Source organism: Lethenteron reissneri, chromosome 26, assembly GCF_015708825.2.
Source record: "Lethenteron reissneri isolate LAM-NWPU_2019-01 chromosome 26, ASM1570882v1, whole genome shotgun sequence".
NCBI classification, from domain to species: domain Eukaryota; kingdom Metazoa; phylum Chordata; class Hyperoartia; order Petromyzontiformes; family Petromyzontidae; genus Lethenteron; species Lethenteron reissneri.
In genome coordinates, this window is record NC_083804.1 from 6,004,874 (window position 1) to 6,031,172 (window position 26,299).

Sequence of the window (26,299 nt, forward strand, 5' to 3'; positions counted from 1 at the left end):
TGCGCGATTGATACAACTGATTGGCTAAATTGGTGGCTGCAGTTTTGAATAAATGTAGACATAATTGGGTCGTGGTGTAGCTGGGCTTTTGATAAAACGAGGCAGAGCTGGGCAACAAACATTTGTTTGTTTGGGGTAACTAGACAGTTGGGCAGCAAGAGGCATAGCTGAATATTTTATTATAAGTAGGTGCCCATGCGGAAGGGCAACCCCTCCTGAGCAGTTAAATAACAAAAAAACCACTTCCTCTGAAACAAGGGCCATGCTTCCTGTTGTCCAAATGTACAGATGAGCGAGGCGGGGGTGTGGCACAGTACAAGCACGACAGTGTTCATCGCCGTCTCGATAACAGGGATCATTCAGAAAAGGGAAGTGGTTGAAAGAGCATTACGTGTGTGTGGTGAGTGAAAGCAAATTGTCAACAACGGAACACAAGTTGGGGAAAGGGAAGGTAAAGAGAAACAATGCAGGGTAGAAGTGGGTAAAATTAACAAAGGAAAAACTAGTTCAGGCAAAATAGGGTAAATCCTATGTCTTCGGCGGGGAGGGGTGGTCAATGAAGGGCTACTGATGTTTGGGACAGCATGTGCAGTGGAAGATGCCCGCTGCTCAGTGGATTCGCGTGAGCTCCTCCACAGTCTTGATCAGGTCGTCCACCGTCGCTTCCCTCTTCATGCCGCTCCCGTCGTCAATCTGACAACGCACGGAAAATGAAAATAGCTCGCCAACTCGCTCTCTCACACTCCCCCCCCCCCCCCCCACCAACTACTAAGATTCTCGCATCTGAAACACAAACGCCGATACATCGCGCACACCACTCGCGGTTCCTTACGCCAACTCGCTCACTAACCTAAAACTTTTCTCTCACTCGTGCTTACGAATTAAAATATCATCATCGGTGGTCGCGGTATTTCTGGCTCTGGCCCAACACAGGCTCGAAATACATCTCCAGTGCCACCGGCCCTCTCCTCTCACCTGCAGGCCGGCCACCACTTCTTGCATCTTGGGGCGGCTAAGGTCCAGGAAACTCTCGATGAGGTCCCCATCCACGAAACCCGTCGCTGCTTCTGTCTTTCGCTCGTTGTGGAATGATCTCCAGGTGCAGGGCTGGCATTAAGGACGTGAACAAATCCGAGGCAGCTGGCGGTCAGGCGTCTTCCTGAGCCTCGGTATGTTAGACTTCGCAGTGGCAATGACGCAACTCCCCTCCCTTCTCTTGGTGGATACCGCATTGCATCCTATGTTGTTAATTGTCCATTATTAAGTTGATGATAACCATCACAGTTTCAAAATTAGTTGGTTGGCTTTTTTTGCCTAAGAATGTCATAATATAAAAAAATGTCTTGCAATGCATGCTGCAAATGTCCTTATATTTCCAGTTCTTCTCTATTATATGCCCGACTTCTCATGGAGTTCTCCAGTATCTGTCAGCCGGCTTCTTTAAACACTTGTGGCAATAATGCATGTCCACTACCTGACCAGGTCAATGTAATATTGAAACAAGGAAAAAAAAGATAAAAACTGAAAATCATGTTATGCATGAAAAATTTAAAGCTCTCCAACATACATTTGTCCTGAGAATGATTTAATTAGTGGTATGAAAACCAATGGAAATGGATAGTGGTCAGGGCAAAATGTACTTGCATATTTGTAAAGTCCATTTGGCTCTGGTTTGCATCTACACGTTCTGGGCAACCCTTTGATCAACTTAGTTATCAATCGGGTAAGTCTACATTAGCAACAGAAAGTTATACCAAAGTAAAATTTATATTGGATCATCGTTACGAGAGTTATCTTGTGACCCCTCGCTACAGACAGCCAGACAGAGAGAGGTAATGCATTCAACCTTTTTTGGAAAGTGATAAAAAAAACTTCCAAGTGGTATAGTAAAGTGCACAGCGGCTGCACATACGTCAACCTCTCAAGGATATAAGGAGTGCTCGATTTTGCCCACGCTCTTGATGACCTTGGTGAGGCGGCCCTGCATGTCCTGCAGCAACGTGAACAGGCCCTCCGACAGTGACGTCACCAGCCCTGTGCAAACAAGCGCAGGTTGGCAAACATTTCCACAACTTGCTACACACACAGCATTTAAACAAACAACCACGCAGGCAGACATGCACACACACACACACAAGCGTGCCTGTTCGCTCACTTGGGTGTTCCACATGACACTGCACTTTAAATTTAGAGTATGCCCAGACGTTTCTTATGGCAGAGGTTTTGAGCAGAGTTAGGAAATTCGTTTAAGGGCAACACCAATATACTGGAAAGTGCTTGGAAAAATGTAGGGATCAATACACATGAAAATTAGCAGAACTGCAAAATGCAGGGTTCTTTGGTAGGTCGGAGCAATGTAAACTTCCACCTTCGACTCCCGCTGATCGGGTAGCAAACAGGACAACAGTCATCAATGCTGTATGTGGTTATAGAACACCTACACCAAGTAACTGTTTTTAAAATGTAAGATTTACTGGTCAACTGCTTTTTGAAAGAGAAATATAAAGAGAAAAAAGTTAAACTTTTCAGAAAAAATACCCTCGTTTGAATAACAATGACTTATTCACAGCTGATTCTGGTGTCACGTGACAGTTTAAATGATGGTGCAGCAGTTCGCACAACGCGCTCTGAACCCGGTGATCCAGCTCCCTCCGTTCACCAACCTGCACTGACCGGCGTAGTGAAGTATGGCCAAACAACCACCAAGGCCAACATGGCGTCGGTTGGCCTTCATCTAGTAGTGCACTGACAAAGGGGCATTTGTGTTATGTTTTATGTAAAAAAAAAAAGACTCAGGATCAGTCCAAAAAAGCCGCAGACCGTTGACGCTTAATTTAGTAAAGGTCACTTACATTACAAAGTTATCACACACTACCCTAGACTGTGATGGGAGGACGGGCGAGCGAGCGAGGGAAGGAAGAGGCGGAGGGGGCACCTCACCAATCATGCCGTTGACGGTGCCGAAGAGCACAGAGCCCTGCGTTGGCGTGGAGCTCTCGCCGAGGTTCTGCATGACGAGCGAGCCGTGGCAAAACACGTTGACGAACTCGCCCAGGTGCAGCTGCCCCACCTCCTGCAGGTGCTGCCTCTCCTCGTCGGACGTGGCCGCACTGAACGCACGCACGCGCACAGGAGACAACGCACAGGTATATAGAGGCACAAACAAATCCGCAGGCGTACGCAAGGCACACGTGCGCATAGGTAAACGCACGCACGCGACACATACACGCACACGCGCACACTGAGATATGAATGTGAATGAATGGAAGCCAGCATTTGAATTCTGGTAAACACATTCATGTGATTACATGTAGTAACATCACAGTTAGTTTACAGCTCTGTCTTAGAGTCCATTGGGTAGTGAATTGTGAAGCGTGATCAAACACAACCCCCATTACTGACACAGCGTGTAGAGGCCTTCATTAAGCAGTGTATTGACAAGCAGCTCTAACTTACACATCAAAAAAAGGATTACAAATCGGAACTTTGATGCTACGTAACACCAAATATTTCCAAGTCGACCATGACAGCCGGTGGTTACATTGCACACTTATTTAGTTCAATGCCCACACAAAACATTGTGCAGTTTCACTGATTATTGGATGTGAAATTCTGGATTGGAAACTCTGATGAAAATATAAAAATTTTGCTCAACACTGTTAAATCATGAATTTCATTAGGTTCTCCCAAAAATAATGACATCAAAAATCAGAGGGTTGGTAGAGGGCATACCTGTCCTTCTGGCAAACGAACAGGTTGTAGGAATTCTCTGCGCCCAGGAAATTGTCATCATCAAGCACCTCTATCGCACTCATCCAGTTGGGGTTGAAGTCGCGGGCAATCTGTGAAAAAGCAAAAGACAACATTTTCCCCCACAGTTTGACACGTTTTTGTAAACGACATTCTATGCACTGCACCTCTCCGATCAGCACTCATTCACTTGTCCATTCGTGTCAAAAAACTAAAGTATCAAGGGGGTCAATCCCCTGCCTGCTTATATTAAACAATGGTTTGACTCGGGCTACTAAAGTTTAGAAAGTTTCCTGTGAAAATACTGCTAAACAAAATACGTATTTAACTTTGGTATGTGTTCCAATCCGTATATTTCTGTTTCACAGTGTGATTCCTAGAATGACATGATCTATTTAAAATAAAAAAAAACCCCACACATTCGTCCTTAACACTGCATTAAATGGAAAAATATTTCTGGCAACTTCTCGGGCAATGTCCCTTCTTCACAGCACATAACGAGAATTCAAGTAATCAGTGTACTCAAATAATAATTACACTGGTCTACAGCCAAAATGATTCTGAAATAAATGTAGTCCAACTTTACTAATTCTGGGTCACTGAGAATGAAAATGATGCTTACAATTGTTAATTGGCTCTAGTCTTCAAGATATTCTACTGGGTCAGTAGATACGACCCTTGACTTGGGAATGGCGGAGGGTAAGCGAGTTATAAAGGGAAGGGATCTCAATTTAAACCAGAAATCACTCAAATACATCTTTCACTGGATCTATAAAAAAATCTATGACTGGGTTTTTTTTAGCAAAATAATGAATGATGCAATCTGAACCTGGTATTGCATCATACATTATATTAATTGCATCATGTTATTCCCAGAAGTCATGGATGATGCAATCATAATGAGGCTTACATCCCTCTGCTGAACAAATTGCACAATATCAGCTCGAGAAATCATTCAGTGTCGTGCTCACTTATTTGTCAGTGTTTGATTTTGCAAAGGGACATTTCTGTTTAGCCAAAGTGAGCAGAGATGCCTCGTATTTGTGTGAACAAAGCAGATAACTTCTGCTATGTTTGTGAAGTGACTTTTGCATCACAAAGGCGCAGTATAACCACTATGGTTAAGAAAGCCTATCACAATTATTTTTGCTGCAAAATTAGAGATCAGGACAAGATGTGGGCCCCACACATATGCTGCAACACTTGTGCAACAAATCTTCGCCACTGGTTGAACAGGAAAAGGAAATCTATGCCTTTTGCAGTGCCAATGATTTGGAGAGAGCCAACAGATCATATCAGCAATTGTTACTTCTGTGAAGCTAAGATAAAGGAAGGTGTCTTTGTTGGTCCTCAGATTCATGAACGTTTTCGGGGTGATGCATTTGACAGTTCACTTTGTGGCAAATAAAAGACGGCATGGAAAGCCTTCCAAGTTAGTGGCAACACATTTTCTCAGAAACAACAAGGCAGACAACTACAGGGAGTTGGCGGTGGTGGAAAACCTCAAGGCATACAAAAGCCTTGGTTGCAATGTCACTAAACATACATTTTTTGCACTCTCGAGATTTTTTTCCCACCGAACTGAGGAGCAGTGAGCGACGAGAATGGCAAGTGATTTCACCAGAACATTGCAACAATGGGGAAACGCAATAAGGGCAAATGGAGCCCATCAATGCTTGCAGACTATTGCTGGACAGTGACGAGAGATGCTCCATTAAATGAATACAAGAGACAAGCCAAGAAGCGCCGAGTCGACACTGAATAAGGACTAAACTATGTACTTATATATACATAATAGTTTTTTGCCTTTTGTTTCATAATCAATTGTATATATATATATATATAGCCCTTTTGCTGATTTTTCAAGTGTTACATGAACAGGACAAGTGACATGTTATCATGTAAAGCAACCATCAACAAATGAAAAGACCTAGGTTTACAATGTACGAGTAAAACTCTAAATAGACGTAAAATGTAAAAAGTTAAACATCTTGAGAACAGTAGCCAATCAGTTGTTTTAAGTGTCATATGTGAATTCAGCAAAACAAAATCCATAATAAACAGCACATTTCATCTCTGAAGCAGACGACGTCTAAGAAATTGTAGACCAGTGGTTATCAAAGTGATTCACGAATCGTGTTATGGATGCGTGTGGAGGAGGGGAACCGGTAGGATGACGCACTTCCTCGAAGCTACCCTCCATGGGCTTGTAGGCAAGCAGCAGCATGGAGCGCATGAGGTCGCCCACGAGGATGAAGTCGCCCTTGGTCTTGAGGTAAAGGGCCATGATGTTGTTGTAGTGGTTGCATTCGGTGCGCAGCTCCTTCTCCGCCGTCCACTCGTAAAGGCGCACCTGGGCAAGTGGCACACGAGAGCAAGGGCATGTCCATCGCGCACCAACGTGAATAATCGGAATCTTTATTTAGACTGGAGGAGGAGGAATCCGATTAAATATATGAAGCTCTTTTTCACAGATGTCCATTTGGGTGGATGTCAGCAAGTTCCAACGGCAAACAATAAAAAAACGAAAGGAGTGCAAAATAAAGAAAAAGGTAAGCAAGTCACTAAATACAAATACGTAATAAGTCATTTCATTGCATAAGTTCAATTTATTAAGCTTGGGCAAGGCCAGAAAAACAATAAAACAGTCCCAGACCACACCAAGATAAGACGCAAGTCCCTTAATAAAATGACACATTAAGAGTGAATAAACGCGAGATGCAATCAAGCGCATGGGAAGCACGCACGCTCGAACACGCACACACGGGCACAGCGGCGAACGTGAGCATCGCGACGAAGGGGCAAACCTGACCCCATAGCTAGACACGTGTATCCATAACTACACACGTGTCAACCCCAACAACACAGGTTTAACAATCCCAACGAGTGCAACCATCACAACGCGTGTATAAACCTAACCCATATGTAGGCAAAAAACAAAGTAATCTGAAGAACAGTTTAATATAAACATGCTTCATGGCTACGATTCATAGAATAAGAGCTATGTCATTGAAATCATCGTCAATACTCTTTGGATAATGGCTATGCACGGATGTGGCCTCACCGTGCTGTTGATGCTGGCCAAGAGTTTGCCGTTGAACTCAACCATTGAGTACACTGCACCCTTCACCTCCTTCTCTGCCACCGTCTGCAGTTTCCCTGCACAGCGACACAAAAGCAACGCATCAACATGCAGCGGGCACTCGTGGCGTGCTCAAGCATACGGTGGTGCCCCCCATAAACGCACCACAAGAAAAAGCACCGCACGCGACACAGGAAAAACACATGCCACACAACATGAGAAGAAAACGGCACGCAACATATTGACACAACACGGAAAATCTAATTGCACCTCGCAACATGTGAACACGTACGGCACATGAACACGCACGATTCGACCATTCAAATCGCATACCACACAAAATGGAAATAAACACGATACGTATTTGAAACATACAACAGGCGGATGTGCGTCACGCACGCCAGCATTGTACAACGCATGGTCACAAGGCAACACGTACTTTTGAAAATTCGTTTAACTTTTGCAGTAATTTCTGACTGGACAAATGCTATAAATGCACTTCAGAACTGGATTCATTTGGACGTGGTGGGATCCGATCGCTGCCCCTATGTGAGTAGGGCAGTCACCCCACCCACCGCATCCCTTTCTCCTGCCCCATGAGCACCTGGCATCAGGCTTGTTGCCCGCGGAATATCTGTACCTCCCCACCCCCCTTGCCACTCGTGCTCTGTTCTGGGATCTCATTTAAAAAAGAAAAAATTTCAACGGTGCCGGCTCAAAGCTTGCTCAAGACCATTGCGGACAACTCAAGATCATTTTGAGCATCTGGAAACATTTTCAAGGTGAAAACACTGAACATCTTCACACTTGTGTACAGCTGACAACGGGTGGCCGGGAGCGCTCGCTCGCACGACCGCTCGCACGACCGCTCGCTCGCACGCTCACCGTCAGTGTAGTGGAATATGGCGATGCGGCCCTGCTTGGGTTCCGCCTCTTCGGGGTACACCATGGCCGTGCCCACCACGAAGTACGTCGTGGGGTCCTTCCCCAGACGGCACGACACGATGCTCAGAGCGTACTCGCTCGGGAGGAACTGGTGCGCATGCAGCACTGCACAAGCGCCAAGGGCAAATGCATTACAGGTGGGTAGTATCAACACTCAAGCAAGGTCAACATCAACATATAGCAGGGTGTCATTTTGAGGGCATTTACCTATTGTTTTGAAAACATATATTTACGAAGTTAGTCAATGGTCTAATGCATTCACAAAATTGAATGCACCACCACCATCCTAGCATGGATGTAAAAGTGAGTCCGAGTACATCCGACAGCATGACATTTTATGACCATTTCTCAAAATGTTGATTTCTATCTGACTTATGGTTCTAATTTGTTACTGTACCCAAGTAAACAAAAAAAACTCTACGATTATACTCACTCATTTATACATTCATGACTTAACCAATTAGATGTTTAAAAAAAAAGCAGCCAAGTGGAAAATTAATCCCATTAAGATTAATCCCAACTTAATTTGGCAAATAGGAAGAGCTATTTTTCTCAGAGGGGTTTCAAATAATAAGGATACGCTCATGGCGCCCCAATGCAAACAACAAGAGGGGTTTCAACGTATAGTGGGGGCAGAAAAAGGAGATGAGAGGATGGACCGAGAGGTAAACTTCAGGGTACCTTCAAAGGTGTGTTGGTCGATGACGAGCAGGCTGTGCACCTCCGTCTCTTCGCCGTACGAACTCTCGTGCTGCGCACTGTTGCTTGAGAACAGCTTGCTGTTGCTTACGCTGTTGGACAACGCCTGGGGAAGATCGTACACATTACCGTTAGAATCACCGTTGATGTATTCTAACTTGTTTTACATACTTAAAACACGGTCTCTCTGTTGACAGACAAAGTCAGGACTGAAAGAAAAAGAATTGAAATTGTAAGACAAAAAGGAACAGGTAATGGAACAAAATCTAAAAATAAAATCGCAATGAAAAGCTAAACTAAATCTTAGACATTTCAATAGTTTTCTTTGTTCTAGAATGTTTCCAAGGAACCATAGTCTGCAATGTTGAATCCGGGCAGGGAGAAAGAAGCATTTATGTATTTATATGCATGTTGAACTTCTTTCGCACCATACGTAGCTAACCAGAGATGCAATACCATCAGCAATTGGCCTTGATGACCTCTTCATCTTGTATGCATGCCCAGCTTGTAGCGGCGAGTTCCGGACATTGGGGAAGGGAGCTAGGAGAGGCCCTCACCTGCGTGCTGGCACTCGGTCGCACGAGGCTGGTGCCCCCATTTTGGTCGAGTAACTCCACGCGGCTGCTGAGAATGCCAAAGCATTGCGATGACTCCTGATAGCAAATGCGCCTGTGTTCGAACAGAAGACAAGGTGCACAGTTGTCAGTTTCGACAGAGACCCATCGGTGCAAACACAATGTATGCGTGCGCGCCATCCCATTGACGGAGGTGTGTTTGTAGACTCAGTGAGCTTTCAAGTTGCAAGAGTTAATAGCCTGTGGTTACGGACTCACTTGGGAGATTCGTTGAGTGGCACTGTTCGGATGTGCAGTTTCTGAATCTCATCGATGGTGCCAATGGTAAGAGTGCTGTTGTTCGCCAGCGCCAAGCTGTCCGTGAAACACAACCGCATATCACAAGTGTCAAACACGCACGCACAACAAAATATGTCCGAGGAAGAAATATCCCTCTCCCCTCCCCGTATGAAGATGGCATTTGTATCAAGTCCAACTGTTCGTTTCCAAGCTATACAGGGTTTGTTTTTAAGTGTGCGCCCTTAAATCTGGAGCAGGTGGACAAATCATTCCAGGTGAAAAATATCAGCACAGCTAAGGATCTTTGTCTGATGTGCAATTCCAAGAAAGTGACCAGAAAATAATATGTAATAATTGCTTAATACCTTATGAAACGTAAGCAATCGACCTAACAAAATTAATTTCCCAAATTAATGAATTGTTTTTCCAACAGCTCTGTTTCTTCACCTGAGGACGGCTGCTTGTGTTGTGGCCGAAACGTCGTGAGAATTTTTATTTTATTATGTTTTTTTATTTTTTTATTTCCCTTCTACGTGACTTTATTGAAAGATCCAAGAAGATGACCAGTATAACGTGTTAAAAACAAAACTGAACACATTTTGTCACAGGTAAAGTAGTTACCAGAGAGGTAGGGTCTTTACCTTTCTGGCCTCTCTCTGCACTGTGTTAAAGGGCCATTGCTCAAAACATCAACTATTATACACTTATTATTTGAAGGCAGTGTTATTGATGAATGAGTTGAGTTTATTTTTTGTGCTTGTACACCCCTGCCAAGGCAGCATCACTAAACAATTCTAACTTGCTCGGTGGTTCGTGATTAGTAAATAAATCAAACGGAAAACTCCCGCTGATAAGAATGTACCCTGTCAGGGTAGCCTTGTGAGTTGAGGGGGCACATGTAGTTGACCTCCTTAAGGTTCACGTTGGAGAAGACCAGCTTGTGGTTGCTACTGTAGATGACGGTGGGGCGGTCCGAGCAGGCAAACACGTTGGTTGTGGAAAGAGACTTAAACGTGCGCAGCACCGTCGGCTGTGTGCCCAGTGTCACCTTCTTCTTGTCGCTCAGGTAGCCTGGATGACACGGGGGAATGGAAGGCAGGGGTCAAAGGTCAAGTAGGAACAAGTCAGCAGGAATAAAGGCAAGGGTGCTGATTAGAAACGGTTTAGGAAGAAGAGAGATGAGAGAGTGGAAGGGCAAGATGGGAATTATAAGGATACGGCGCTTAACTGCACCTCCAATTAGACGTGGTTGGCTACGTACTGTGCAAAAGAAGTTCAACATACATATGCGCCACAGTGGTTTGCTGTGAACCTGGCGACCTGGTCCATAAATAGCAAAGGGTGGCAAGAAGGGCAAAGACGTTTGGAGAGTGCTAACAAATGAGTAGGTAGGGAAGGGGGGGCAAAGGAATAGAAGAGCATCATAAGAATGCCAATGAATAGAGGACATCAAGGGGGAGGAAAGATAGCGAGTTAAAGGCCCCCTTTAATCTAACCGATCCAGAGCCGTCGACCTTCACTCACCGCTGTCCACACTGAGATTGAAGTAGAAGAGGGCTCCGTCTCCAAGTGCACACAACAGGTAATGGGCTCCCTCGAACGTTGTCATCAGGATCGAGCGAGGGATTATCTCTGATGGGACGGCACAACACAGTGAATTGAACGGCAAAGAAAACCTCACACAAATCAAGTCACCCACAGCACGCCGACGCAACTCATGACACAAGGATGAAACCGCCTGCTTTGGCAGTGAATTAATCACGACGGGAAAACCCACATAGCAAGTGCGCATCGTTTAGAAAACACATTGCTTATCTTGGGGCCAGAGCATCACTATATTCTGTTGACCTTAAGAGGCAGCAGCGTAAAAGCAATGTAAACCACAGGGGACTACAGCCAATTATATAACAAAACTGTGGCACAGTTTAAAGAATGATAATGGCATGTTTATAATTATCAACAATTGTGCAACACAGTAATTCAAGGTAGATGGTCGAGTAAACAAAACATGGCACAGTCCAGACAACTGTCCATGTTCAAAATCAGAATATTTACGGACACTGGAGGAATCTGATGAGCTGTAAAACTCCTGGTCACAGATGTCCAGCAGGGGGGGGTCAGAACATTAACACATTCCTGCAGAGGGAGCTGGTAGGAACGTTGGGTTGCTCGGTCAAAGGCCAGGGTCAACGGCGGTGTGGTGTTTTCCGCAAATATGCCTGACTGTGAGGGCGGGCACAAGCTGGCGTGAGTAGGTTAAACGTTGAGTTTTATAAGGGCACCACGGGGTGACCAGCCCCTCCCCATCCAGCCCCACCCCTCCCACCCTCCACCCAGCCCCACCCTCCCAACCCAGCCCCTCCCTCTCCATCCAGCCCCTCCCTGCACGACGGACACAATAATCCCCTGTGGGCTGGCGTAACCAGGAGGCTCCTACCAGTATAACAACAGTCTACAGAGGTCACTTTAAACAGTAAAGGTGCAGCTCTGTAATTTCTTCTTTACACCACTGCTGGTGGAAGTGCCTCCACTAGAGGCAGCCCTAAAGAACCCCCTCTAGAAGATATATGGCCTACTGTTCCAACGCTGGCCTGACGCCTTGGAAGAGGTACCTGCACTTTAACCCACACACGATCTGTAATTGGTGGTGGTATGCTTATCTATACTGCTGGGTGGACAGAGGTAGGAGGGATTTATGAAACTTGCCCGTTGTTTCAACTGCAGCACCGAAAGAGTTCAAAGTGGCGACCTCTGTATTGCAAGTGCACCGACAGCATGGGAGCATCCTGAAAATCAAGTCACTGTATTGCCGTACAAAGCTGCGGGTTGCATGTCCGACATCCACGCCTTTCAGGGATAGTCTGGTGTACACTCAAGAATATGTCCAACAACGAACGAGGGGGCCTAACTGTGCCCCACCTCCGCCCAGCATCTCCTTGTGCAGTGTGTCGAACGAGGGCAGACGCAGGATGCGCGCAGAGATATCCGTCCACAGGCCCACGGCACACAGGGTCGAGTTGCCGGCCCCATCGCCCAGCGGCGAGATGTCGAGACATGCCACCTCATGCTCCATCTCGGTGGAACTGTAGCGAGGGAAGAAAATACTCCATTAAATTTTGAAACAATCTATCAAACCTCTCCATTACTTCGAAGGAAGTTACCTCAAGCTCGCAAGTGTGTCGACTTTTTGTTATCCTCATACATAAAGAACGTTGTCTCAAAGTTAATCCACTTGGAAAAAGGGTCTACATGCTCATGGTGTGATCTCATATCGATGCCTGCATCATCAAAGCACCATCAAGGCACAGCTGTGCTTAGCTTCCAAGAAATAATGAGATCGGGCACATTGTGGGTGATTTGGTCAAAGGCTAAGTGGCTAAATAGAAGCACGACGCAAAGGTGCCAACGTCTTCACATTGTGAAATCCTTCACGTGGGCTTTAATTATCTGACATTAGCATTAGCAGTTAGCATCCGGAGCGTCCTGTGCGGGGAGTCGGCAACAAAAATAACAAAGAGAGCCATTTTTTTTTTCGAATTCGGTAAAAAAAAAACTCAACATTTCAAGAGCCGCAATGCACGTGAATATGGGACGGTGGTACTGAATAAACGACGTCACCAAGGAGTCTTTACAGAGCCGCATGCGGCTCCGGAGCCGCAGGTTTTCCAGCGCCTGGTCCAGCGGGGCCGGTCAGGGGCCAGGGTGAATAGCGAAGTGAGAAAAGGGGAGCAAGGCCACTGCCGTTCAAGGTTTGTGATCACCTGACTTGCTTGAGTTGCCCTGCCGAGATGTCCAGGTAAAAGAGCATTCGGCCCACGGCGCACACCACCTGCGCCGAGTTGCAGGAGGCCACACTGATGTTCTTGCCACTGGGCTCCTTCCACTCGCTCACCAGCGCCTTTGACTTGTGGTCCACCAGTCTCACGGATCCACAGGTTATCTAGCACAGTAGGGGGGGGGGGGAGAGCAAGCATGCACATGTCATCAGTCATGATCTATTCATGGTTGAAGGTCTCACCAAGACGTCGATATCTCACATGGGTAAATACGATGCAGCGATCCATCTAGCACCTGCACATGTACTGATTTAATCGCTCCACCTCCGCAGAATACATTACATCAGTAGTAAGACACCAGATTGATCGTTAAGAAATGCAAGCGGGCTTGGGCAGGGTACACTGCTTCAAGGGCCGATGGCCCTGGTCGAGACGAACAACAGTGGCAGCCAAAGGAAGCAGCACACACGTACAATGGACAAAATGCTGGAACAAGATTCACCTCAAAATTGAACAAATGTCAAGTGCACCAGTTGCAAATCCTGTGATGACATCAGAAAGTGTGTTGGTAGATGTTTTATGTGAGTGCGTGGATGGTGTGTGGGGTGTGTAGCTGGTATGGTATTGAACAGAAGTGTTTCATACTGTTCAAGCATTCAAATACATTTTCTCAAGTTCCCTTTCAAATCCTCCAGGAATAAATGCAAAATTCGCAAGCAGTTAAGCATGAGGAAATGTATGGAAAGGTATTTTTTAATTTGGGAAAAATGTTTGCCAGTGTGGGTAATGGAAGTGTAGCAGAGTCGGTAAGGAGTGTGTGGGGGAACCTCAAACCTGGATGAGCTGTTCATTGGCCACGTTTCCGCAGTAGAAGGTCTGCTGCTCATCACAAAAACCGGGCAACTCGGTCTCCTCCACCTCCTCACCGTTCAACATGAGCACTCTGCAAACGCACGTCAAAACACACGGACCCAAGCAGAATTCTTTTACTTGTATCAAAGCTGTTTTTGACTCGGTGTTCGCACTAGCTTCCATTAAATTAAATTACACATTCCACACTAACTTATGTCAAACACAACGCATATCTCCAAAGGGTTGTTTTTTGCAATAATTTTTTTTTTATCTTTTCCCCTCAGATTCTGTTCCACATGTGCCATCTGCATCAAGTAATGACATTATTAAATAACTATTTAAGCTTTTACAGCGAGCAATTTGAGTCTTGTTCCGTAATCCTTGATCGAGCCTTCGCTACTTCATGGGACGCGGATCAAGGTAACTAAATAAAGAGACTATAAAACAATGACCTTCGTTGCTTAAAATAATTGTCATACCGTGTCTGGCCGACAAAGGAGAGAACGAGCATGTCATCCAAGTCACGTGTGGGGTCCGAGCGGAGAGGCCACAAGCCTGCCATGGCCAAGGATTAGAGATGGAGAGAGAAAATAAAAGGACATCGTCATTTACTTGTCAGATCTGATCTTGTTATTACTCTCTGTATGTATGTTGATCTTCTTTTGCACCGTACATAGCCAACCGTGCTAATCGGATAACCCGGCTAAGGAGTTTCTCCCCTTAAAATGCTTTAATCTCTGCTGAATAGGAGGTCGCTCTTTCACCAATGAGATGATGACATTGGCAACAACGACATTAGCTCATCCTGATCGGAATATGAACATTTACATTGAGATCACAGATGCTCTATCGAGTGGAGCAGCATCCTGAATTGGGACAAGTGTGCCGAGATGCGTGTCTGGTTAAGTGGAGTGTGATCATGCCATGTACGAGTGTGTGGGTGTGGATCGGTACCCTTAATGCCCGGCAGGTCAATGCTGGCATGCTCGTGAATTCCAATGCCATTGCGGATTATTCGCAATGAGCCCTCCTTGAAGGCACCTGAGCATGTCACCAACTGCTCCGCACACATGGAACACACACACACGCACACGATCACACACACATGCAAACATACTATACTAAATAAAAAAAATATTTTACCAGGTAAGAAGCGACCTTGCCACAAATGATAACTTAACGAAGTAGCTTATCAGGTGGAAATTTTTACTGGTAGGAACCACCTGGTTCCACCAGCCCACAGGGGATTATTGTGTCCATCCATCCGTCGTGCATCCTAAAATGGGAGGAGTGGGGCTGGGTGGAGAGGGGAGGGCGGGGAGGGGCTGGGTGGGGAGGAGCTGGATGGGGGAGGGTGGGGAGGGGCTGGGTGGGGAGGGGCTGGTCACCCCGTGGTGCCCTTATAATACTCAACATTTAACCTACTCACGCCGGCTTGTGCCCGCCCTCACAGTCGGCTATATTTGCGAAATACACCACGCCGCCGTTGACCCTGGCCATTGACCGAGCAACCCAACGTTCCTACCAGCTCCCTCCGCAGGAATGTGTTAGCAACCAAATACTCTAAAGACATGTTCTAAATGGGGAGGGAAATCCGGAGGATCCAGAGCAAAATCCACGAAACCACGGGCAGAACATGCAAACTCCCAATACACAGCAGGCGTCTTGGTTGGGATCGAACCCACAACCTCCCGTATACCAGGCGAGGTAGTTAACACCTCGCCACCGTGGCGCCAGAAAAAAAGATCCATGTGCAAATGCACATTGATTCACATTGACATGCATAGACATGCGGAGATATACCACATTCCTCTGGCATGTGGCCCCTACTAGGTAAGTGTTTAGAGATGCAGTGGCTCCGAGTATGAAATGTGCTCTTTGCTGTGAACTGCTTACTAACATTATTGAAGGTGTTTTGACCAAAACATTTAGTCGAAATTGACAGAAAATGCAGCATGATGGTGATCGTCATGCACACGTTTGTCAATGGGCTTGTACGGTCTATGTAGTGGGCAACAGATGGCAGTGCAGCAAATTCCAGAATTGTATTGTACAATGTCTCACTCTACGCCTTCAACAACCACACTAACAAGCATGGCGACTCATGGTCAAATAACCACCACAACCAGCATGACATGGGGAGAGGTTCTCTTCCAGCAGAGCATTGACAAAGGGGCTGCAACATGTGCATGCCATATGCAAGAACACGAGCCATGGTTGAGCACTCACCTGGCCCTGCCCCTGCCGCTCCAGGTCCACAACGCACATGTCCACAATGGGGCCCAGGTTGGTGAAGGTCTCCATGGTTGTGACATATGAGCCCTGCTCATTGCTGTCAACATTCAACTAAAACACACAGTAGCCAGACAACACAGTAAACATGTAACTAGGCATTCATTCGTTGATTGAAATTGATTCCTATGCTCATAATACTCACATTCAATCGTATGCAAATCATTGGAGAAGTGGTTTTCTCCTCCAACAAACCCTACAAGTTCAAATCCAGATTAGGGTCAGCTTAGCGTGTCATCCCTCTAGCTTTTGCAAAATTATTTCAGTAAAATGTTCGCACCACATTTTGGCATATCAAAAGTTGTTGCTGTGCAAAATATTCAAGTCACACCAATGGCTGCTCGGGACTTTCAATGTAGATCACTAGGGGATGTGTTCCCGATTTTCAGATTCGAAATTTTTTATGATCCCAAAGAGATTTGTTTCAGATTGATCTGAAAGTATGACGTCACAGAAAACGATGTCGCATAATCGGTAACTTCCGTGCTTTTCCCGCTAAAGTAGTGTCACGTGGCATCAGGTGACGCCACTTTAGTTAGTAGGAAGACACATTATTATATAACCAGCCTATAGCCCGTCCCGATGACGGGTGTATTGCAGTAAATCTGAAATATTCAAACGAAAAAAACGTTCTGCTCATGATTATTAATGAGGGGGGAGGGGGAGTCCTCCATGTGGAGTGACGTCACCCACTGATGATTATTAATGATAGCGTTACGGAGTTAGCGTGACATCAGAGTTCTAGCTTTAAATATATTAAGAATGTAAAAACTCATCCCAAACATGCAGAATGCCCATTGTTAAACATAACATACTCTTTGGTTCTTTCGGTAAAGTCACGTAGGTATAGAATGAAATAAACCACGACGTTTCGGGCACAACACAAGCGTCCGTCGTCATGTTTACTTTAATATATCGTTATTTATTTTCTGAACAGTTAAATGTGTGGCTCAAGTTATGGTTGTAGTCAGGATTAGGATTAGTTAAGCAATGGGTCAGGGGCTATGGAAAATTAGGGCAATGGTCACAAATAAACTACATAACTAGAGCTACATTTAAGATTAGGACATCCCTACAATCACATTCTCATGCTGCATAAGTATTAGCATCACATCACTCTTTCAAGCACTCAAACTTCTATCATTCTCCATTACTATGCGAATGTTTATCAATTACCTTAACCAGTTGGGAGTCTCCGAGCCTTGAACCGATGTAAACCACACCATTGTCCAAGTAAGTCAGACATTCGGCAATAGATGTCTGTTGAGGGAGAAGACGCAATGATGCCAACCTTAACACAATTGTAACCATCAACTGTACTTTTATGTTTTTTGTGATATTTTATTTGTCAGGTTTACTTCTGAAGTAGTTCAGAGTTGAGAGTTCAAAACCCTGTCAAGGATAAACCCATCTACTCATCCTACTTCATAGGGCGTGAACAATTAATGATTGTTCTGTGGAAAGACTGGGCCCTGCCATAACAATGTGGAATTTTCACAACGACCTCAGGGCTGACAAAGGATGAACAATGTTTTTTTATGTAACCATTCCTTACATGAACATTCATTTACAATAATTTGTAAACGTAGCCTTAACCTACTCCCTAACAATTACCCACCTTACCATACATTGGGCAGAGATTTTTTGAGAGGTCAAGTGTAGTATTGAGGAACTGGTATGCAGGTAAAATAAAAGCAACACGATAACATTGCTCATAGAAAAATATTTTGTTAAGGCTATGCTATCCTTTGTCCCGAATCGGGCTCCAGGATTCTTAAAATCAGTAGTACAAAGATTTGACATGAGGTCTCTGGCTCACCTCCCCGAGCATCTCAACTCGCAGATCCCGCACGGTGGCCGTGCCGTCCATGAGCTCATCCCTCTCCAGCAGCAGCATGAACAGCCGCCCCTCCATGTCGCCCAGGAGGTAGCGGGAGCCGTTGGCGTCCACGCGATTTTGGCACACGATGGTGCTTTGCTGGTGGTGAAGTGAACCAGACAAGGCAATGGTGAGAAAATTGGGGTGGAGATGGAAAAGCATAATTGCTTCTTAGGATAACACAAGCAGAAATACAGAACTACACCATGGGTGAGTAATGCAGCAGATTATCAGGAGGGTGATAGTGATTTATTTTTGCTTATTTTCCTCGTTTTTCTGAAATTAGGGGCAACAAAGTGGTGGTATTATCACATCACCATCCATGTCAGAAGATTTCAGACAAGGAAGCCCCACTAACATTCCATTGAAGGTAGATTACTTTTTGAGAGATGATGGTTTGTGGAGCCCAGACCACCAGATGAAATCTCAATACACATGACATATAAACTTTCAATCTCCACCAATCAAACAGCCTGCCAGAAGCCCAGGTTGGAACCAGCGCCAGCAGTCCATCACGGTAAACCAAAACCAATTCATCAAGGGGGTCGTGTAACCATGTTGCTGTATGGTGCTTATAGCAGCGCCGTTTATCCAAAATGTGCCATGGACTCCGTTACTTTCAGGCTCATATGAAGGCTAAACATTGTCAGGTTGGAAGAAGGCCTTTAGCCTCTGAATGTTTGAATGCATTTGTCAAATCGGGTCTTTCAACATCTTAAGTGTCTCAAACCAGGCTTGCCAGGTGTTGTAGCCAAGGGGTGGCAGTGCTGAGTGTCACCTCCTCATACACGTGGGTTTTCCCCCAATACTCCTGGTTTCCTTCCAAAATTCCAAAAACTAATTAATGGCAATTCATATTCTTGGTTCTTTCGGTAAAGTCATGTAGAAGGGAAACAATAAAATAATAAAAATATAAAACAATACCGAAAGAACCAAGAATATGAATGGCAATTCGTCAAACAGCCCAATGCAGGACCATCCTGAGGAAGCCTTGAGACTAAGATAAGCTGATCATAACAATTCACATTTACCTTGATGGCAGGAGGAGCAATGGGTAGATACTGGTCACCATTGTGGTATGTGATAGCTTCCTGTCCAATAATGAGAGCTCCTCCCATTGGCTGAGGCACTGTCACATACAACACTCTTGGTTAGTTGCATAACAAAAAAAATGTGTGACGAATGTGCCTATAAGTATGTTTTACACCAGTTAATGTATAATTAATAAGAAATTAACATCAGTGCAGAAAGTTGTAAAAAAATATTGCTGTACATGTCAGAAATTAAAAACCCAAAAAGACGGCTCTCATGAGCTCGTAATGGCTGTGACGGCGTAATGAGCCAATGAAGATGAGGTACTGGGTTTATATCACAGTTTCAACCATTCATAATGAAAATGATGTCATGTTACATCGGATGATGTCACTTTTGTTCATGCTCATAAATGATGCGATGAAGGGAACTCAAAGCTCACCTGCAATGACGATTCCAGCTTCGGCATCCACATTGTCCTGTTTCCAAGGCCCCTTATTAAACTCCTTATCTCGAAGAGACACCTCATAGGTCTTCACATGCCGACCTTGGGGGTCCTTTATCATGACACCACCACAACCACCACAATAATGATCATCACTAAAACACGACACTCACTACCATCAAAGAAAATATCATAAGCATGCCTAATCACCATCAGCACCACAATACTTGGAATTTTATGGATAAAACTGGGAGTCGGCTACATGATCTGGCGATAACATGACCAAGTTGTTGGATCATACCAACTCACGGTTGTTATGTTAAAGTGCAATTACTTTAAGGAATTAAGGATTTTGTTGATCGTTGTTCACCTATCCCCTTCCCCCACCCCACTGAAACAGGGTCTGGCACAGGCAATGCCTGCTCACTCTTGTATGAAAGCCATTTGGCCTTGCAGCATTTTTTGGTAGCCTATAACATGGCTCTACCCTAAAGGGACACTTGGGAATAATGGGACAATCATAACCATATGCTTAAACATAGTTTCATTATAAATGTATTTTTCTCTAATCCTATATGACTGTTCCTCCCAGAACGCCCAATGACAGAATCATGTTTTAGTTTGTTAAACCGGGTAAAACTCTGTGAATGTGTCCAAACACAAATCCATGTTAAAACGTTTAAAGATGATCCGATTTTGTGCAGTTGCTGAGGTAATCTTGTGAGTTTGCAGAGACATCAGCGTGATATCTGACTGTTGTGCGATTCAAGTTACGAGGAAAACTTCCCCTACCACTTGGCCACAGGCAGTAATGTCCATTGCATGAAAGTTAAAATGAATACAAACTTGTATTTCATTCTCAGAGCTGGAATTAAGTCAAATTAAGCACAGAATCATGTTGATTTGTGACCGGACTGAGCCCATTAACTCACATCACATGATAATATGGTTAATCACAGGCAGCTTGCCTCAATGCTGCTGCCTCTTAACCACCTAGCCACCACATAAAATAAAATAAAAAGTTGGTAGATCAGGGCTAAGAGGTGATCCCTGCTGCCCCACGTGCCTGGTAGACGAAGCAAATGGTTGGCACGGCACAGCCAAACAGGAACTTGACATCGATGACCATGAGCTCCTCCAAGCGAATGTTGAATGCCTTCAGCTCCTTGTTGTCCCGGTCAAGCGGGATGACCTTGAATAGGCCATCATAGAGGCGCAGACCAATCATGCGGCTCTCGGGGTCTACAATGCCAATGATGCCCGTTTCTGATGGACGTCCAATACGGTCCTGCAGAGACAAACATTACCATTAACACCATCTTTGCCTCCCCATCGTATTAACATCATCATTCTTGTCAATGTAATTGATGCCATCGCAAATCTTCACCATCGCCATGATCAATATCATCCCCATTATGCATTGTCTGTATAAAATGTCATTGTAATTCGTAGATTCCGAATTGGCATCATACTTCACCGTAAAAAGAAGCCATTTTGAAAACGTTGACTGTTGCATACATAAACTTATGTAGGTGTCTGTATATCCACAAGTGTTTAAAAGTATATATTGGTGACATTGTGGTTTATCTGAACCAGCCTGTTCCATGGTGATTTCCCAAGCATTTATGTAATGGAGCGGTGCTATTACCTGCACATTACCATGTGCCCTCGTGATGATATCCACATTATCCCCATCCTGTTTGTACTCCAGGATGCATGCGTTGTACTTGGCAGTCAAGATGAAGAGAAGATCTTTTTTTTCTCCCTGGAGACCACACAACATGCTTCATCGTCATGTAAAATTCCTTCATAACCAATAGCAACATCGCCCCCTACTGGGAGACAAATGCAGGCCAGTGCTGTGGTCGCCTTGTGGAGCACAAGCCACCATTAGGCAGTCCTCTAGGCGAGAAAATTGAGGTCTGAGACGTTTCAGTAGATTATGGGTGCAATATGAATAAAAGTATTTTTTATTACTATGAAAGAAATTACACTCAAAAGGAACGTGTGGGTAAACATTCCCCAAGGTCGAAGTTTCCCAAATTTACAGGGTGAACATGATACCATAAGTGTGATTGCACTTTACCCTCATGATTTGCGGTTGATGCAAAATAAGGGGAAAGTAGTTTGTACATCTCAAAGAATAAAAGCCTACAGCAATAATGCCGAAATGTAGCTTCACGAGTAATGCATCATAAGTGTGCATCAGTATGTTTATTTTACATGTAGACAGTAGACATGCACCTAAAAGAAACATTCAACCAAAGCACTGTCACTTCTTCAGGTACTCCCAAGCGTATAAAAATAAGAGCCAACAGCAATAATGCCGAAATGTAGCTTCACGAGTAATGCATCATAAGTGTGCATCAGTTTTTTTTTTACATGTAGATAGTAGACATGCACCTAAAAGAAACATTCAACCAAAGCACTGTCACTTCTTCAGGTACTCCCAAGCGTATAAAAATAAGAGCCAACAGCAATAATGCCGAAATGTAGCTTCACGAGTAATGCATCATAAGTGTGCATCAGTTTTTTTTTTACATGTAGATAGTAGACATGCACCTAAAAGAAACATTCAACCAAAGCACTGTCACTTCTTCAGGTACTCCCAAGCGTATAAAAATAAGAGTCAACAGCAATAATGCCGAAATGTAGCTTCACGAGCAATGCATCATAAGTGTGCATCAGTTTTTTTTTTTACATGTAGATAGTAGACATGCACCTAAAAGAAACATTCAACCACAGCACTGTCACTTATTCGGGTACTCCCAAGAGTGAGCAACACGCTTTCGTCATTGTGACGCCAACATGAAAATAATATCATTGTACATATCTGGTTCAGCGCATTGAAAGAACCATAGCTCACATGCTTACGAGTAATGTCAGTTTTTTACAGTTCTTGATTGACTCCATCCGCTGTCTGGCAATGCACGAATTCAGGTGTCCCCATACGAATCGTGAAAAAAATCTTCCATAAATCCCTATAGTTTGAACATCTTTCACTAAAATTTTAATCGCAACTTTTCACCACAAGAACACATCTGCTTCATCTTATTTACAACGACTCTACCCTCAGCTCCTCCATGCAACTACATAATGGATATGATACGGCACTGTATCAGAACACATTCGTTGGCATAGCGATTGAACCTCATAACCCAGATGTCCAACCAATTATGCATCAAGGATTACTCATATTCTTGGTTCTTTCGGTAAAGTCGCGTAGAAGGGAAACAATAAAATAATAAAAATATTAAACAATACAATTCTCACGACGTTTCGACTGCAACACAAGCAATCATCATCAGGTGTGAAATCCACTGCAATAAAATGTCACACCTGATGATGATTGCTTGTGTCGCAGTCGAAACCGTCGTGAGAATTGTATTGTTTCATATTTTTATTCTTTTATTGTTTCCCTTCTACGTGACTTTACCGAAAGAACCAAGAATTTGAATCCCTGCAGTCACGAAAGCTTTAAATCAAAAAGGATTTCTCACTTGCGGCCGGAAGAGCTCCATGACGGAAATCTTCCCGTACATGCCGACCTCCTTGACCGCCCGCAGGCCTTCGGGAGTCACCACGTAGATCTCTAACCGGGTGTTCTTGGCAATGAGGAGGTTCAGGTCCTCTGCGGAGGTGAAGTGACCTGCACACCGTGGCATCAGTTACAAATAACAACCCACGTTATGTCCGGGTAACCTCTTAATCGGGAACCCTGCTTTGGCAGAGATCCGCAGAAGAAAGTAATTCCCTACAGCGAAGATCAGGGAAAAATGCACGATTCAAAAAGCATGTTTTTAGATTGAATTATGTGGTCCAATGCCAACTGATGGGGGGGTTTTTGGAGCAATGAGCCAGAGAGATGTTAATATTGTGAATTTACCTCGGTCGCCCTTGTAAGCGATGCACAATATACCGTGTCGATTTCATCTCCTGGTTAAATAAAGGATACAAGTGCGGTGTTTTGTGTTTTATTTAAGTCCTGTACAGTTTGTGGTATGCTAGTGGCCTAATGGTTACTAATCTGCGATTGAGTAATGCCGTGCTTACCCCAGCACTCCACAACAATTGTAAATTGTCCCATTGGAACCCACGAAATGCCCATCTCAGTCTTTGGATATGCATGCTAGGACTACCCATGGCCTCACCACTTACTGCACGGTGATGAATGCCATTGGGGTCTCATGGAGGACAACATATCTCTGCGTGTTGTTCTGCATTTGGTATCCCCATTAAACCCCACATTTACACAGCCAATTTAGCCACCGCATATACAGAACACTTCCCAAAGCTGGTGGTTAACCTCCCACAGCAATGACAATACAGTTCAATTCAGGAGACAATCGTGGTTAATGAGACGGCGTAAAGCACCAATCCTACCGGTCAATATACGATTTGAAAGATTCGGAGAGGGCCTGTTTCATGAACTCGCTGAATATTTAACCACACACGATGCATTTCACAGGCCAAAGCAAACGGGTGCGTGGGCCCCATCCTCCATCCAGACACTTTGCTAGCAGCAAAGGGTGACCGTGATGTTTTGCAATCGTAAACTTCGAACATTGGAGGCTACAATCGAGATGTCTGGCTCACAATTTAGTTGCAATGGTCGATAAAACTGTACGGTGGGGAGGGAGGGGGGGGGGGCAATGTCAATTAACTAACGTCGAGTTTGTTTGTTTGGAGAGCAACGTTGGAACACACACGAGGTGATGATGAATGCCACGAGGTGGACGGATGTCTCCGAGAGAAGCAGTTAAAACAGCGGCCAGTGGCTCTTGTCGGGAGACGGAGGCAGACATTCACCAAGCAGCAGTCGATGACATCGATAACCACCCCCCTCCCCCCACGTGTCTAGATGGGGCCCCATCGCGGCCTTCGTAGATGAGGATGGAGGTGGTGGTGTTGGTGGTGATGGTGGTGGCCGCCTTCCCGCTTACCCGTGACGCACGCGTTCACAGCCGTCGGCTTGTGCGCCGTCACCACGTAATTGTACGACATTTTGTTTTCTGCTGCTGCTTCTTCTTGTTGTTGTTGTTATCCTGGACGATCGTTTCGAAACAGTTTCAACGACGGCGCCCGCAATCCCACACACCCCCCCTCTCCCAACCCACGCTTCGGGTGCCGACCGCTGCGATGTAACCACCACAACAACAACGACAATAACAACAACAACAACCGCGCGCCGCTGGGATGTCGCGTGCGTGGTGTGCACTGAGCGTGGTGTTCACTGAGCGTGTGGTGTCTGTGTTGTCTGCGTGTGCTCGCTGGGCTTGCTTGGCTCGCTCGCACGCCACTTGCCGCCACCGCCGAGAGGCCAAGCCAGTCAGTGTGGAGGTGCCCGAGACGCCCAGTGCCATTGGCTGCAGCGGGGCGAGGGTCACGCGCGTGTAAGGCAGACGGCCATTGGTGATGGGCTTAGTGATTGATGGTCGTAAGACCGCCCCCTCCCTCCCACCAACCCTCCCACCCAGAGCCGGCCCAGCCACTAAGCGACCCTTGCAATTGCAAAGGGCCCCGTGGCCAGCAGAGGGCCCCCTAGAGTCACTGCTAGCTAGTGGGTGAAAAAATCATACATCAAAGGGGCCTCCAACCAAATTTTGCTTAGGGCCCCCAAAGGTCTAGGGCCGGTTCTGCCACCAACCCTCCCACCGTCCTACCCACCAACCCTCCCACCCCCCCTCCAACCCTCCCACCAACCCTCCCACCCCTCCCACCAACCCTCCCACCCCCCCCTCCAACCCTCCCACCAACCCTCCCACCAACCCTCCCACCCCTCCCACCAACCCTCCCACCCACCCCTCCAACCCTCCCACCAACCCTCCCACCCTCCCACCAACCTTCGCACCCTCCCACCAACCCTCCCACCCTCCCACCAACCCTCCCACCCCTCCCACCAACCCTCCCACCCCTCCAACCAACCCTCCCACCCCCCCTCCAACCCTCCCACCCCTCCCACCAACCCTCCCACCCCTCCCACCAACCCTCCCACCCCCCCTCCAACCCTCCCACCAACCCTCCCACCCCTCCCACCCCCCCTCCAACCCTCCCACCAACCCTCCCACCCCTCCCACCAACCCTCCCACCCCTCCAACCAACCCTCCAACCTCCCCTCCAACCCTTCCACCAACCCTCCCACCTCTCCCCTCCCACCCTCCCACCAACCCTCCCACCCCTCCAACCAACCCTCCCACCCCTCCCACCAACCCTCCCACCCCTCCAACCAACCCTCCCACCCCCCCTCCAACCCTTCCACCAACCCTCCCACCCCTCCCACCCCCCCTCCAACCCCCCCTCCAACCCTTCCACCAACCGTCCCACCTCTCCCCTCCCACCCTCCCACCAACCCTCCCACCAACCTTCTCACCCTCCCACCCCTCCCACCAACCCTCCCACCTCTCCCACCCCTCTCACCAACCCTCCCACCAACCATTTATAACGCGTCAGATTTTGCAGACAAGTCAACAACTCAGAGGTGCGGAGTCAAGCTCAGAGTTGCTCGAAAGCCTGACCCAAGAGATAGGCCTTTATATGTTTCTTGAAAGTCAGAGTGCATTTGATGTTGCGGATGTGCAAAGGGATAAGAGAGTTCCACACCGAGGAACATGTTCACTTACTTTTACTGAAAAACGTTGAAAATGTTATTGGAAGTGCCTGGAATTAACGCGAGGAATGACAGACCGTGCATTG

General features: G+C 45.9%; 1 protein-coding gene across 1 annotated transcript; it reads right to left on the reverse strand.

Annotated features, from left to right (window-relative positions):
- Positions 1-162: 162 nt before the first annotated feature.
- Positions 163-24,939, reverse strand: DDB1 (damage specific DNA binding protein 1). The gene is made up of 27 exons (XM_061559904.1): positions 24,550-24,939; positions 23,107-23,255; positions 21,255-21,371; positions 20,673-20,894; positions 19,604-19,718; positions 19,161-19,258; positions 18,070-18,228; positions 17,427-17,510; positions 16,188-16,304; positions 14,913-15,015; positions 14,438-14,513; positions 13,941-14,049; positions 13,092-13,270; positions 12,250-12,413; positions 10,855-10,962; positions 10,194-10,401; positions 9,310-9,405; positions 9,034-9,145; positions 8,459-8,582; positions 7,718-7,882; positions 6,815-6,909; positions 5,933-6,103; positions 3,733-3,842; positions 2,941-3,110; positions 1,932-2,034; positions 976-1,099; positions 163-693 (listed from the first exon to the last, which is right to left on the reverse strand). The coding sequence occupies exons 1-27, from the start codon at positions 24,608-24,610 to the stop codon at positions 610-612; spliced, it is 3,423 nt and encodes a 1,140-aa protein (XP_061415888.1). The 5' UTR covers positions 24,611-24,939; the 3' UTR covers positions 163-609.
- Positions 24,940-26,299: the final 1,360 nt, after the last annotated feature.